At 34.7% G+C, this 14,488-nt stretch overlaps 1 protein-coding gene across 5 annotated transcripts in view; it reads left to right on the forward strand.

The window, feature by feature from the left end:
• Positions 1 to 14,488, forward strand: part of LOC138701601 (GDP-D-glucose phosphorylase 1) — a 114,530-nt gene that overhangs the window by 14,203 nt on the left and 85,839 nt on the right. For all 5 annotated transcript variants that reach the window (XR_011332628.1, XM_069828660.1, XM_069828659.1 and 2 more), the window contains exons 3-6: positions 3,659 to 3,761; positions 7,909 to 8,012; positions 10,180 to 10,322; positions 12,857 to 12,922. Coding sequence is in view for 4 of the 5 variants with exons in the window: in XM_069828660.1 (XP_069684761.1) it covers positions 3,659 to 3,761; positions 7,909 to 8,012; positions 10,180 to 10,322; positions 12,857 to 12,922 (416 nt within the window). In the remaining variant the exon portion in view is untranslated. The remainder of the gene's footprint in view (positions 1 to 3,658; positions 3,762 to 7,908; positions 8,013 to 10,179; positions 10,323 to 12,856; positions 12,923 to 14,488) is intronic.

Genomic DNA, 14,488 nt, shown 5'->3' on the forward strand with positions numbered 1-14,488 from the left:
AAAATATCGAACTTGTTTGGACACAGAAGACTATATACATCTTCAACTGACTTCTATGACACCGGACATTGACAAACTCTGTCACAAGAAACAGGCACATTCTTCACATTAACTTCGGGTGTACATATGGCATTGTAACATTTTTTAAAATATCGTAACTACTTGTTAATATCATCTTGTAGATTTAAATAAATTAATATCATTTTGTAGATTTAAATAAATTATATTCAGTACTTTTTTACTATTGTTTCCTTTATTGATATATTCATACTTCCGTTTATGTATGGTGTGAAATATGCTTCATAGAACGTAGACAAATAAAACTAAAAAGTAAACATTTCTTGGGGCTCCACGAGAAACTTTTGCTTCAAAAAGGGCTCCGTGGCTGAAAAAGTTTGGGAACCGCTGGTTTAGAGCATTTTAAACGTAACCTGAACGAATTTCTTAGCAAATTAATAACTGTTGATGAGATATGGGTCCATCGTTACACCCCTGAAACAAAAGAACAGTCAAAACAGTGGACACACAAGACATAACCCACCCCAAAGAATGCAAAAACAGTTCCATCTGCAGGCAAAGTTATAGTCACAGTTTTTTGGGATGCATAGAGTGTCATTTTCATTGACTATCTTGAGAAGGGGCGAACAATCTATGGTCAGTATTATGCAGACTTGCTACAGATGTTGTGTGATGAAATCAAGAACAAGCAACCGCATCTTGCAAAGAAGAAAGTTCTCTTCCATCAGGACAATGCTCCCGCTCACACATCAGCAGTTGCAATGGCTAAAATCCATGAACTTAGGTGTGAATTGTTGCAGCATCTGCCATACTTACCAGATTTAACCCTCATCGACTTTCATCTATTCTCAAATCTCAAAAAATAGCTCAGAGAAAAAAAAATTTCGGGGAGCAATGAAGTCAAACACACTGTGAACGAGTATTTTGCAGACCTTCAGAAATTCTTCTACAAGATTGAGATAATGGCTTTGGGACATCACTGGACGAAGTGTGTGGAGCTGAAAGGAGATTATGTTGAAAAGTAAATACAGGTAAATCATATTAAATTGTATTTTCATGTTTGTTTATCTTACTTACCAAACTCCCCTCATATCACCTATCTTGTTCAACATCTACTTGAAGGATTTAGTGAAGAACTGTTTTCAGAACAAGGGAGGATGATAGTCGGAGGAAGAAGAATAAATGCATAGCTGATGATATGGCATTGTTAGCAGAAGAGGAGATGACACTAAGGGACATGCTACTGAAGTTACATGACAGTGTGAGCAGTATTGGAGAAAGATAAATGCAAACAAGACTGAGACCATGGTTGTTGGAAGAAAAATGAAGAAGCTACACGTGCGAATACTAAATGAAGCAGTAGAGCAAGTGGACAGCTTCAAATACTTGTAGTGTACTACTATAAATTATAAGCAGGAACATGAGCTGCTGCCAGGAAGTCAAAAGGAGGATAGCAATGGCAAAGGAAGCCTTTAATAGAAAAAGGAGCATTTTCTGAGGATCTCTGCAAAAAAAACTAAGGAAGAGACTAGTGAAGTGCTTTGTGTGGAGTGTGACATATGGGGCAGAAACATGGACATTACGACGAAGTGAAGAGAAGCGACTAGAAGCATTTGAAATGTGGATATGGAAAAGAATGGAGCATGTGGAATGGACAGAGAGAATAAGAAATGAAGTTGTGTTGGAAAGAGTGGGGAAGAAATAATGATGCTGAAACTGATCAGGAAGAGAAAAAGGAATTGGCTGGGTCAATGGCTGAGAAGAAATTGCCTACTGAAAGATGCACTGGAAGGAATGGTGAATGGGAGAAGAGTTCAGGGTGGAAGAAGATATCAGATGATAGAGGACATTAAGATACATGGATCACATGCAGAAACTAAGATGAAAGCAGAAAATAGGAAAGATTTGGGAATGCTGGGTTTGCAGTGAAAGATCTGCCCTTGGACAGAACACCATGTATGTAGGTGTGTGTGTGTGCGTGTCTCTCTTTATTAATTGAATATCCTCCCGAAATAAGGATATATGGTACATTGTTTCCCTGTTTACTTACTGTTAGACCCTTATTGCGGTGGGGATATTCAATTACAATGGAATGGAAGAATGGAACAAGTGGACAGCTTCAAATACTTTAGGTGTACTCAAGTAGTAACATGAGCTGGTGCCAGGAAGTCAAAAGAGGTTAGTTAAGGCAAAGGAAGCTTTTAATAGGAAAAGTAGGATTTTCTGCGGACCTCTGGAAGGGGGGGGGGGACTAAGGAAGAGACTAGTGAAGTGTTTTTTGTCTGGAGTGTGACATTGAATGGTACAGAAACATGTTCATTTTGATGAAGTAAAGAGAAATGACTAGAAGCATTTAAATTGTGGATATAGAGAAGAATGGTGCATGTGAAATGGATGGACAGAATAAGAAATGAAACAGTGCTAGAAAGAGTGCGTGAAGAAAGAATAATGATGACTGATGGAAGAGAAAAAGGGATTGGCTGGATCACTGGAAGAGAAGAAATTGCCTATTGAAGGATGCACTGAAAGGAATGGTGAATGGGAGAAAAATTCAGGGCAGAAGAAGATGTTAGAAGAACATTATGGTATATGGATCATATTCAGAGACTAAGAGGAATATGGAAAATAGGGAAGACTGGAGAATGCTGGGTTTGCAGTGAAAGACCTATCCTTGGAGAGAAATTTGTGAATGAAATGGATTGCAATTGAATTTCACTAACATTACTTTAAGATAATTAAATATAAAGTTTACAAGCAAGCATTCCACAAATAATGTACCTATTTAAAAACATTATGTAAAGTAAATATGGTAACTTTTATTATAGCATAGACAGTTCCATATGATGATACTTTTTCGAGGAAATTATTTCCCACTGAAAGGCAGAAAAGCAAAAGCACATTTAAATATTGAAAAAAACTCAAGGAATTAAATTTGATACTAGGATAAGTTTGCTATGGACACCTAAACAAAAACAGGAGCAAAAATAGGCTGTTTATTAAAACTATGTGCTTAACAAATCTCTTACGATCAGATCAGAGGTAAATTCTAACTCCACTCTAATATCCAAAAAAATTTGTCACATTTTTGTTTTTCCGTTTTATGTTAATTTTAATTGTTGAATGAATGAGTACAGTTTGTTATTGCTAGTTCAAAACAACATTAATTTATAACCCACCTACTATCAATATAATTTTTATGTATCTTTTGGAGATGGAGTGAAGTATTGTTTGACTTAATCATAAAGATAACTACCATCATTTGTGTTTAATGCCACTTTAGAAATGGGTAACATGAAAAATTATTTTTTCATACATGTGACATGTAGGAATAGTTCGACTTGCTCATCACTTTATACCTTACTGTTATAATTTTTCAAAGTTTTAAGTTTGCTGACTGTGCATACTGTATGGACTAATGGCAGTTATATATGTGTGTGTAAGTATTAGTGATGTTCATTCTATACACCATTGTATAAGAGTGCCATTAAAAATTCGTTTCTGTTGTACTTATAGGAGATATTACAATGATTATAGGCATATATTATGACAGTTCATGTGAAATGATTTTGGAATGTGGTAGAGAAATTGCCTGTTTTGTTTCCTTTTTGTCACCTATAATGCGAATTTCTTACATTTACAGAGCATTGCGAGTGGGCTTCAATGGTCTGTGTGCATTTGCTTCAGTCAATCATTTGCACTATCACTTGTACTATCTGCAGCAGCGCATGTTGTTAGAGCATATTGTGAGTATAAATATTTGGTAGTAGTATTAGTACATAGCAGTAGAAGTAATAGGAGCAATAGCAACAGAGATTTATGAAGGCAATCCAGAATGGGGCACAGAAACTCAAAACTAGGCCTATTGATACGAGAAATATAGGATTAAATCCAACATTATAGAAATATGTTATTGTCCAAATAATGAATCTGCATATTACAGAACTATACTTGCAACTCACTAATAATGTCTGTTTATCTATACACAAATAGAATGCCAAATTATACACCTATAGTTAGTCCTCGAAAGTAATTAATTCCATTACCAATCATTCACGAACTGTGCTAGAATATGATAAAACCTTGTATTGGAATTCAGTTATGACATCTGATAAGACAGTAAATCATAACTGTCTAGTTTTAATGTTATTAAATAAAACTGTCTCAAGCCACAGAAATAGATGTTGGAAGTTTAAAGAAGAGAGAAGTTCATCAAATATAAAAAAAATGTAGCCACAGAAGTGAAGAGCATATAGAAACTTCAGTAGTTACCTGCAAGAAACTGGACCTCTGGTCATCTTATACCAATTCAAAGATATACAATCCTCCAAACATTTCACTTTGTGGAAGTGAATGAAATAAACTCGCCCATAACTAGCCAAAAATTGCTTTTATCATTGGTATTTTCCACCTATCAGATCATAAGATCAACAAACCAGGATCGGAAAAGATATCAAAGCACATTTCACTTTCAGCTGAATGCAAAGACATATACCAGCTAATTCTGTGACTTTGTTACAGATTTTTAGGGGTGATAGAAGTGACCAGTATGAACAATTTTCATATAGGAACTCATATCTGCAAATGTTTCATTTGATAGTTACAAGCCTTGATATGTGTAATCGTTGTAGTAAGCTAGCATCGAATTCAAGGCCATCTTTCTGAAGTTTGGTTACAAATGCCCTGTTCCTGAAAATTTTTGTGAATACTTATAAACATGGTATGGGCTAGTTGGCGTCATAAAAGGTATTTTGACGATAAAGCCTTGCAGCATTTCTTACATTTTCATTTGCCCTTCCAGAAATAAAATGCTTATTAGCAAGTTCTCTTAATGTGAATCTTCCTGTGTTAACAGGAAACTAATACATACACAGTGTAAGTAAACCCAACATTCTCTAATCTTTTCAAACCCAAACTGCAAGCCCAACATTCTCTAATCTTTTCTATTTTCTGCCTTCGTCTTAGTCGCTGCATATGATCCATATATCGTAATATCGTCTGTCATGTTAACTTTTTCTGTCCTAAAATCTTCTACCGTTCATCATTCCTTCCAGGTAGTGCATTCTTAAGTAGGCAGTTTCTTTTCAGCCAGTGACCCAACCAATTCCTTTTTCTCTTCCTGATCAGTTTCAGCATCATTATTTCTTTACTCACTCTTCCCAACACAGCTTCATTTCTTATTCTGTCTGTCCATTTCACATGCTCCACATTTCAAATGCAGGAAACTAAATAAACCAGGACAGCTTTATATAATCTGAGGTGAGGTTTCAGTGCATTGGCCATGAATTCAATGCCAGATGGCTATTTTAATGTATGCTGTAAACAAGATTCTATACCTATTTGCATGAACTTCGTAATGTTTACAAATGTTACAATGGGAACATAATGGCATATAAGTTGAAAAGAACAAAATCATTAATTTTACCATGATCCTTTAATGTTTCTTAGACTAGTTAGCACATAATAATAATAATAATAATAATAATAATAATAATAATAATAATAATAATCTGGGCGCTACAGCCCATGAAGGGCCTAGACTGACCAACCAGCTGCTGGCCTCACGCCCACATGCTGAAGCAGAAATGGACGATCATCCAACCAGAATGAAGGTATCGTGTGGTTAGCATGACGATCCTCCCAGCCGTTATAGCTGGCTTTTGCAACCGGATTTTACTACCTATCGTAGCTTCCCAAGTGCATCACGATGCTGGTGGGCACCGGTCCCATACACTGGCCGAAATTTCATGAGAAAATTTCTTCCCCCATGAGGACTTGAACCAGCGTGCATTCCATAACTCACGTCCTAGGCAGGATGCCTTACACCATGATGCCATAGTGCGGGACATACATAACATTCTGTAATTACCAAACTACCAAACATAACACGGGTTCCTATATGAAAGTTGTTGATAATGACCTCCTTTATCATCTGTAAAAGTATGTAACGAAGTCACAGAATCACTCTGTATAAGCTTCAGTCTGTTATAACACAGCAACTGGGCTTATTGACAAAAATTAACGAAGTATATTAAATTGGATTATTCCAATGGAATTATGCCAAAGTACAGAAGTTGGTTATTTTTATTTTTGATTTCGTACAATGTTGTTGTTATTATTATTATTATTATTATTATTATTATTATTATTATTGTTACTACTACTATTACTACTACTTACTTACCTACTTACTTACTTACAAATGGCTTTTAGAGAATCTGGAGATTCATTGCAACCCTCATATAAGCCCACTGTTGATCCCTGTTCTGAGCAAGATTAATCCAGTCCCTAGCATCATATCCCACCTCCCTCAAATCGATTTTAATATTACCCTCCCATCTACGTCACAGCCTCCCCAAAGGTCTTTTTCACTCAGATATGTTCCAACTACTACTCTATATGCAATTCTAGATTCACCCGTCCATACTACATGCCCTGCCCATCTTAAATTTCTGGATTTAATGTTCATAATTATGTTAGGTGAAGAATACAATGCATGCAGTTCTGCATTGTGTAACTTTCTCTATTCTCCTGTAACTTCGTCTTTTTTGGCTACTAGCAACAGGCATCTATAATTAACACCGATCAAAATACCCTTCATTTCTCGTGAAAAACAACTGAATAGACTACAGTGGACTATAGTGGACTTTATGTTGTCAGCAAACAGCTGGATACATTAAGAAGATTGATTGATTCATCTTTTTTAGCCCCAAATATTTTCCTAAGCACCTTATTCTCAAACACACTTAACCTCTGTTCCTCTCTCAAAGTGAGAGTTCAAGTTTCACAACCATACAGAACAACCGGTAATATAACTGTTTTGTAAATTCCAACTTGCAGTATTTTTGAAAGCAGACTGGATGACAACCAAATAACAGCAATGTATTTCCCACATTTATTTATTATTATTATTATTATTATTATTATTATTATTATTATTATCATTATCATTATTATTATTATTATCGTTATGTCATCATCGTCATTATCATCATTGTGATCAATATTACTGCTATTATTATGGTTGCAGTGGTGGTTGTGGTGATAACACACTTGAGAGGAGATATTACGTGATATTGAGGGATTAATGGTATAACAGTAAGAAAATTATTGTAGTGCACTCTATGGGAATATATTCCAACATCACATTTTATGTTCTGTAGTAGTAGATCAATGATAGGCGGACTATGGAAGTATTACATAATAATGAGGAATTGGTGATCTGACAGGAGGAGAAATGATTACCCTACACTGTTCTTCGTAAAACCTTTTCTGGAATATTCACGTGCAGTTTCGTTTTGTATTTTGAAGGTCCAAAATGTAATTCCTGAAGCCACTGTCATAATATACGAGTTGTAAATTTTTCCATAATCACTGGACTAATGCCAAATTAAGTCTTCATAATGGTGTACTAGGTAAACATTTCAGTCTGTGACTGCTGCCTACCAAATCTTTTATTCCCCCTGTCATTGTCGTCCTTTCATTCCCAATGTTGAATAACCTTCATGGTTGAAAACATAATTTAAAAGAGTGAAACATGTGTTAGTTACATTTCTTAAAGAAGTTTAAGGAGATGAGGAATGATGCTAATGTAAGCAGATTGCCTTTGGCAGGAAGAGTAGGCCACTGTCCATGGCAATGCAATAAATTCATTATTGGTACGGTACTTATTTGGTACATTTTATATATTATGTTGTCTGGACATTGAGAGTTTGTATGCAGTTTTATATGTTTCCTTTATTTTTAATTAATTTATTGTGGTTTGGAGATTTTAAAAATATTTTTCATTCAGTAAGTTTTCAGACCATATTAATTGTAGCTTTAAAATTTAACAGATATTGATGTAAGAATCCTTTTCTATAATTTTTCTGTTTTTTTTTTTTCTTTTCCCAGGCAGTCGAGCATCTGAGTGGTCCCTGTTATCAGCTTCTTAACTATCCAGCACCAGGCTTTGTATTCCAACTTCCAGAGAACCGTAGTGTCGCATGCTTGTCTAGGTAAGAAACAACAACAGAGCATGTTTTCATAGTTCATTTAAGTGTTGGGTACACAAAACAAGAGCAAAGTATGCTTTTATAGTTAATTTAAGTGTTGCACATATTTATGATTAATAAGTTATATGTAATGATATGCAGTAAATAATAATAATGTTAATAATATATTCATTTATTTATTATTAATATTTATGTGCTGTACAATAGCCAGAGGTCAATTAAAGTTCAGCACAGTACAGACAAGAATACAAAAAGATAAAATATTAAAATTAATATGAAAACAGTGGAGTATAAATAATGATAATGAGAGTAAATAAATACAAAACTAACAAAATACATAATAGATTAATGAGAACAAAGTGACATACAATATCAATGAAGTGAATACTGTACATTAAATGGATCTAAATTATTTTCATTCAAATTGGCAATCTTTATTCATCTGCAGACCGGAGAAAGAGATTTTGAATTTCTGGTATAAACATTTTTTTTAATCTTAATCCTTTTGTAGGAATTCGAAGACTGATATTATTTAAGAAGGATTCACAATCAGTTTCACCTTTTAAGACTTTACAAAAAATAAATATTCAACATCTTAACATCTGGCATATAGACTACAACAATTAAAATATTTGCAGTTACTCTCATAATTATAAACACAGGACTTGGGTAAAAATTGAAAAAATACATAAGGAAATAAACTTTTTTTGAATATTTTCCAATTTAACAGAGTCAGTGGAAGTTACGGAATTCCAGACAGTAGATGCATATTCAAGTTTAGATCTAACCAATGTATACTATAAAATTAATAGAGACATAGGAGTAGAAAAAGAATAAGTTATAGACCTAATTAGTCCAAGCATTCTTATTGAATGGTTATAAATATATTGAACATGATCATGAAAATACAATTTTGAATCAAATAGGGCACCAAGATCTCTAACACATTCTTTCCTAATAATTACGACATTATTAAGAGAATAATTATTTTTTAAGGAAGTAGTTTTACGTGAAAAGGAAATTATAAAATTTTGGATTCATTAATTTTCATTCAATTTTCATCAGACCATAGTGCATTTGAATTAATATCATTTTGAAGAATTTGGCAATCAGCCAAGCTATTAATTTTTCGAAAGATTTTAAGGTCATCTGCAAATAATAGGCAGCTACAACTTATTATTTTACTTAAATCATCAATAAATAATAGAAATAGGGGAGGCCCCAATGTAGATCCCTGGGGATCTCCACATAAACTATTATTATATGAAAGCGAGAAAGAATAGTATGCACAACTATACAGCAACGCATGAGTGAGCGAACTGCATTGTCACGCTGACATGGCACGGCGCCGTAGTTCAAATCGATGTTCTGCTGTAATCACTCCATGATAAATTATATTTTTTTATAATATTTATGATCTTATAGCACTCTGAATGTACAGTTAAAAATAAGATTTAATTATATTTTATTTAGTCCACACCTGTGGAGTAACGGTTAGCACATCTGGCCGTGAAACAAGGTGGTGCGGGTTCGATTCCTGGTCGGGGCAAGTTATCTGGTTGAGGTTTTTTCCAGGGTTTTCTCTCAACCCAATATGAGCAAATGCTGGATAACTTTCGGTGGACCCCAGACTCATTTCACCAGCATTATCACCTTGATCTCATTCAGACGATAAATACCCTAAGACATTGAGAAAGCATTGTAAAATAACCTACTAAAATAAAAAAATATTTTATTTAGGCAGTGCCATGGCACGAGGGTACTACCCCTAAATGCCCCTGGTACTAATGCACTGGAATTCTTATATTCAATAGTGAATTGTAGTAGGATACTTTAAAAACATATCAATGGCTAAGGAGTGATACTTCATATCTACAAAAGTGATCATTCAGTTTACACTATTACTTAGATTAACTACGTTATTATTATGTTTACAAAATTGGACAGTTAACTAATATTTTCTTCTCGAGTAGAAGATCTTGCAAAGCTGAAACATATATAAAAAGTTTGTCTATTTTGAGAAAAATTACTTTTTAAAACAGTTGTTTTATTCACCTGCAAATTTACAGATATGAGTTATCACTTCTTAACACTCGATATGTAAACTTTGTAAACATTGTTGCTTGGATCATATGATGAAACTTGCACTGGTTGCTTTTTCTGTTTTTAGGGCAGTATATCATTTAACGTCTTACCTACAAGATTCCAACATTCCACATAATATTTATGTAACTCGAGGAAGCAGATTTAATTCTTCAGATGCTGTATACAATACTGTGAGAATTTATATCTGGGCACGGAAACCTTCAGGAGGTAAACTTTCTTTTGAACTTGGTCTCCATTCTAGATAATACTGGAGCCTATTATTATTGGAATATTCCAGTTTTTGTGTTTATTTTATGAGTTTCATTATATCTTAATGATTTGAATTTATTTTACATAATTGTAGAGAAATTTCTGCAGAAGGAATTAAAAATTGAGGATTCTTAATTAAATCGTACATGTTAAGACTTACGACAGTCCAAATATACAATGTGGCCCATACTGTATCTACCATTTTCAGTTGGCAATTCTTGTGGACTGAATGTGCGCATGTGTGTTTCAAATACATGCAAGACTCGCAATTAGTCTATTGTGGAACTTTGGCTGGTGCAGTCACTGATGGTGACAGTGGAAGCATTCTGTTAAGAGGCCCAGTAGACATTGCGACACAATAATGAAGATCGCCATGCTCCTGTACCAGAGCGACACAGTATTCTGAAATGGGTCCAACAATGGAGAGCCACAGGTAACGTTATGAACCGGAAATCACCAGGTTGGAGGAGAAGTGTTCGAACTCCAGAGAATGCGGAGCGTGTTTGTGCAATACTGGAACAGAGTCCCTGCCACTCAGCACGGCTCATTGGGCAGATTGCTGAAGGATTTGAAATTCCCTCCGTACAAACTCCAGATGGTTCACGAGTTAAGGGACACTGACAAGGACAGCAGACATACTGCCTGTGCTAACATGTCCATGTTGCTCCAGTATCTCCTGATGTCAGATGAAGCGAACTTTTACTCTGACCTGGTGACTTCTTGTTCATAACATTACCTTGGCTCTCCATTGTCTGATCCACCTCAGAATACTGTGTCACTCTGGCACAGGAACATGGCGATCTTTATTACTGTGTCGCAGTGCCCGCTGGGCCACTGTAACAGAGTCTGTCAGGATAAATGCTTCCACCGCACCACCTCGATCCGTGACTGTGCCGGTCAACATTCCATGATAGACTAATTGCGAGTCTTTCAGCTGTTTCTGCATGCATTTGTACCACGCATGTGCACGTTCAGTACACCAGAATTGCCAACTGAAATTGGTAAATACAATATGGATCACCCTGTACATTGTACATTAAGTTTCAGTAGATAGTGATGACATAATATAGAATGAGTCAAACCTAAGTTGCTGGCATTCTTACTGAATCACGAGATTGCTTTTGGTGGGCAATACGTTGGCTTTTCCTAGTTATTTCCTCTAAGTCCAGCACAGACCATAATGCACTGGTTTTCCTTGTTAATTGTTTTTGCTAAACCAGTGTCACAGTTCTGCTTGCACTATGCATTTAATTGTCAATCTCTGTTACTGAGTTATCTAAACTATATTGAGGAAGTATATTTTCAACCATAGATACAGAGTACAAAAACGCATTTTCCTTGTAACAGATCTACTGAAGAAGAAGTAGTAGTAGTATGAGTTACTTGTGCTTTGGTCATTGTTTCTTCTTATTGAGAATGGAACCTGTCTCTCACCACTTATTTAATAATTTAATATATTCAGTGGTTGTGTAGTCTTTGAAAAATGCCACCTAAACTTAAGTAAATACAACTTATATGCCTTCTTCTTCAGTAGATATTTTTCAGTGAAGAAAATGCATTGTTGTACATTGTATCTAACTATAGTATAGTTAAATACGTCTTTCTTAATACAGTTTATAGAACTTACTAATGAAGCTTGACAGTTCTAAGTGTCAAAAAAATTGTGTTGCTGGCTAAGTGCAAACAATTAACAAGAAAAACCCACGTGCTAACTACCAAGAAGCAACCTCATGACTTGGTATGAATGCCAGTAATAAGCCTCTACCTCGCATAATTGCCCCCTTAAGATTTTTCAATAAAAATTAAGTTAATTAAATTAAATATGCCATACTCCCTCCTTTAGTAACTTACCAAAGCAAGGACAAAGCATGAAAGATTATTAGTGAATAAAGTGTTTCCTGTTTTGAAGTTACTTAACTGGTATTAAATGAGTTGTTTAGTATATCCTTTTAATGTAGTAAGTATAATTTTTATGCATGCCTTTATTACACCTCTCTTTCCCTGCCAGCTGCAAGAATCCCATACATCACCCAAAGTGAATTAACAAATGGTATTTGTTGATATCAAGCACTAATGACTGCTTTATAAACATCCATCAGGAAACTCATTCATACAGTTCCCCCCCTAGGGTTTTTCAGTAAAAAATTTCAAGAAAAAAAAAAGGAATGGGTATTACGTGATATTATATGGCAATCCATGAACAATACATCTGAAAAATAAGAAATATTAGAGAACATGCAAATTAGCCAAACATTATAATGCATATCTGTATGCATTACACATGTTGTATAGCTAGTACAAAACTGTGCCTTAAATCAATCATTCTTACAAACCTATTATCAATGGAGGATCAGATAGGCTTAGTGGGTAGACTAGTGAAATTGATACATTTTTGCTAAATGGCGATAAGAAAGAGAAAAGTAATCCAATTGATGTGTCTTTGCTGGTGTTGGGTAATGGAAATATTCTGACACTGTGTTTTCTTCCTTCAGCAATTAAAGAGTTGGATGCCTTCAATCCTGCGCTGTGCGAGCTGTTTGGGCATTTCATAATCAAAAGTGAGTGTAGAATTAGTGCTTATTTAAAAATGAATGTCTTGAATAATTTTTAATTTAAAATTCGTACTTTTTAATAATAATAATAATAATAATAATAATAATAATAATAATAATAATAATAATAATAATATTGATAACGATAATTACAATAACAGTAGTAGTAATAGTATTCGTGGTGATGGTTGTAGTGGCAGTGGTGGCAGTAGGCAGTGGCTCTCTGATCTTCGTGTTTCTTGCTTGCTATTTCTTTATTTCAATTTTGTATTGGAGAGTTATTTGAGTGTACAAATAAATATTTCATAATTGTTTATATGTATATTGTGAGATGTACTTGTAACAAAACATATAACTCACAAAACTCTTTATTCTTCTTTAAATACATTATTATTCAGATTTGAAGTACAACTCCAAATAAGTAATCAATATAGTATATAGTTTATACATATATTATATAATTTTCTCCAAAAGGGATACATGAAGAAAGCAGATGTATAAAATGTTTGCTTACATAATATAGGTACACTGGATGATGCGCGACTGGCACAAAGGCTATTCAACATGTGGCAAATAACCTCCCGCACACTTGCCAGTCCAGTCCAGTCTCTCTGTAGGAGTGATTGTGTTGACGTTAATCTGCGTGTTATTCTTCTGATTGTGTTAGAGGGACTGAACTGAGGGAGGTGGTTTGCCACGTGTTGCATGGCCTTTGTGCCGCCTGGTCGATCTAAATTGATGCTCCTTAAAAATCACTAGAGCAGTCCCAAATATTAATTTTATCTAAAAACATAAAACACCAACTGACCCTGTTTTGTCACTCATCACGTCATAATAGCTCCCTAAATGTTATGATTGGGCAGCGTATTCGCTGCAAATGGAATTAAATATCTAAAAGGGAGCCCAAGAGAGCCGCCTAAGGAAACACGCTTAATGTACCTACATTTTGATATAAGAAAGAAGACTTACAAAAGTATATGCATTTTATAATCCTACACAAAGTTTAGAAAAGTAGAAACTTTTGCTTACTTTATGCTACTTAATATGTGGATTGTCAATAAAATAATGAAACAAATTGGTTTTGGTGGCCATAATAAGAAAGTACACACCTGAAATTTCCATTTCTGTGTCTCAAATATCCACATTAATGAATAACTATGAAATCGCCAGCCTTCTAACTTCATTGCCAAAACACAACTTGCGAGAAGGAACAACCCTCCTTTAAGAAAGTGCAGAATGGAGCTGCAATAACATCCAGATGTTGTTTATATTTCTTCTCCAGGGGTTGGAATTCTTCATCTCTAATCATCTCTTAGTAGTGTGAGAAAGAAAAACCCGACAATTTTATTTTCAAGTTCGTTTTCTTAATTTTTTCCAGCTAGAATTGCATTTTGACCCACTGTGCAATGGCAGGCTTGCGGGCTGTCAGAGTGTTTTTTATATCACTGCCATGAGATTTACAAACAAAATTATAGTGGTGCCTATTTCTGATCTGTGCCGCAATTTAGTATTTTAACTTTGCAATCCTGACTGTCTTATCGAAGCTCACTTGATGTGTTCTGATTGTGTTCA

Source organism: Periplaneta americana, chromosome 6, assembly GCF_040183065.1.
Source record: "Periplaneta americana isolate PAMFEO1 chromosome 6, P.americana_PAMFEO1_priV1, whole genome shotgun sequence".
Classification (NCBI taxonomy): domain Eukaryota; kingdom Metazoa; phylum Arthropoda; class Insecta; order Blattodea; family Blattidae; genus Periplaneta; species Periplaneta americana.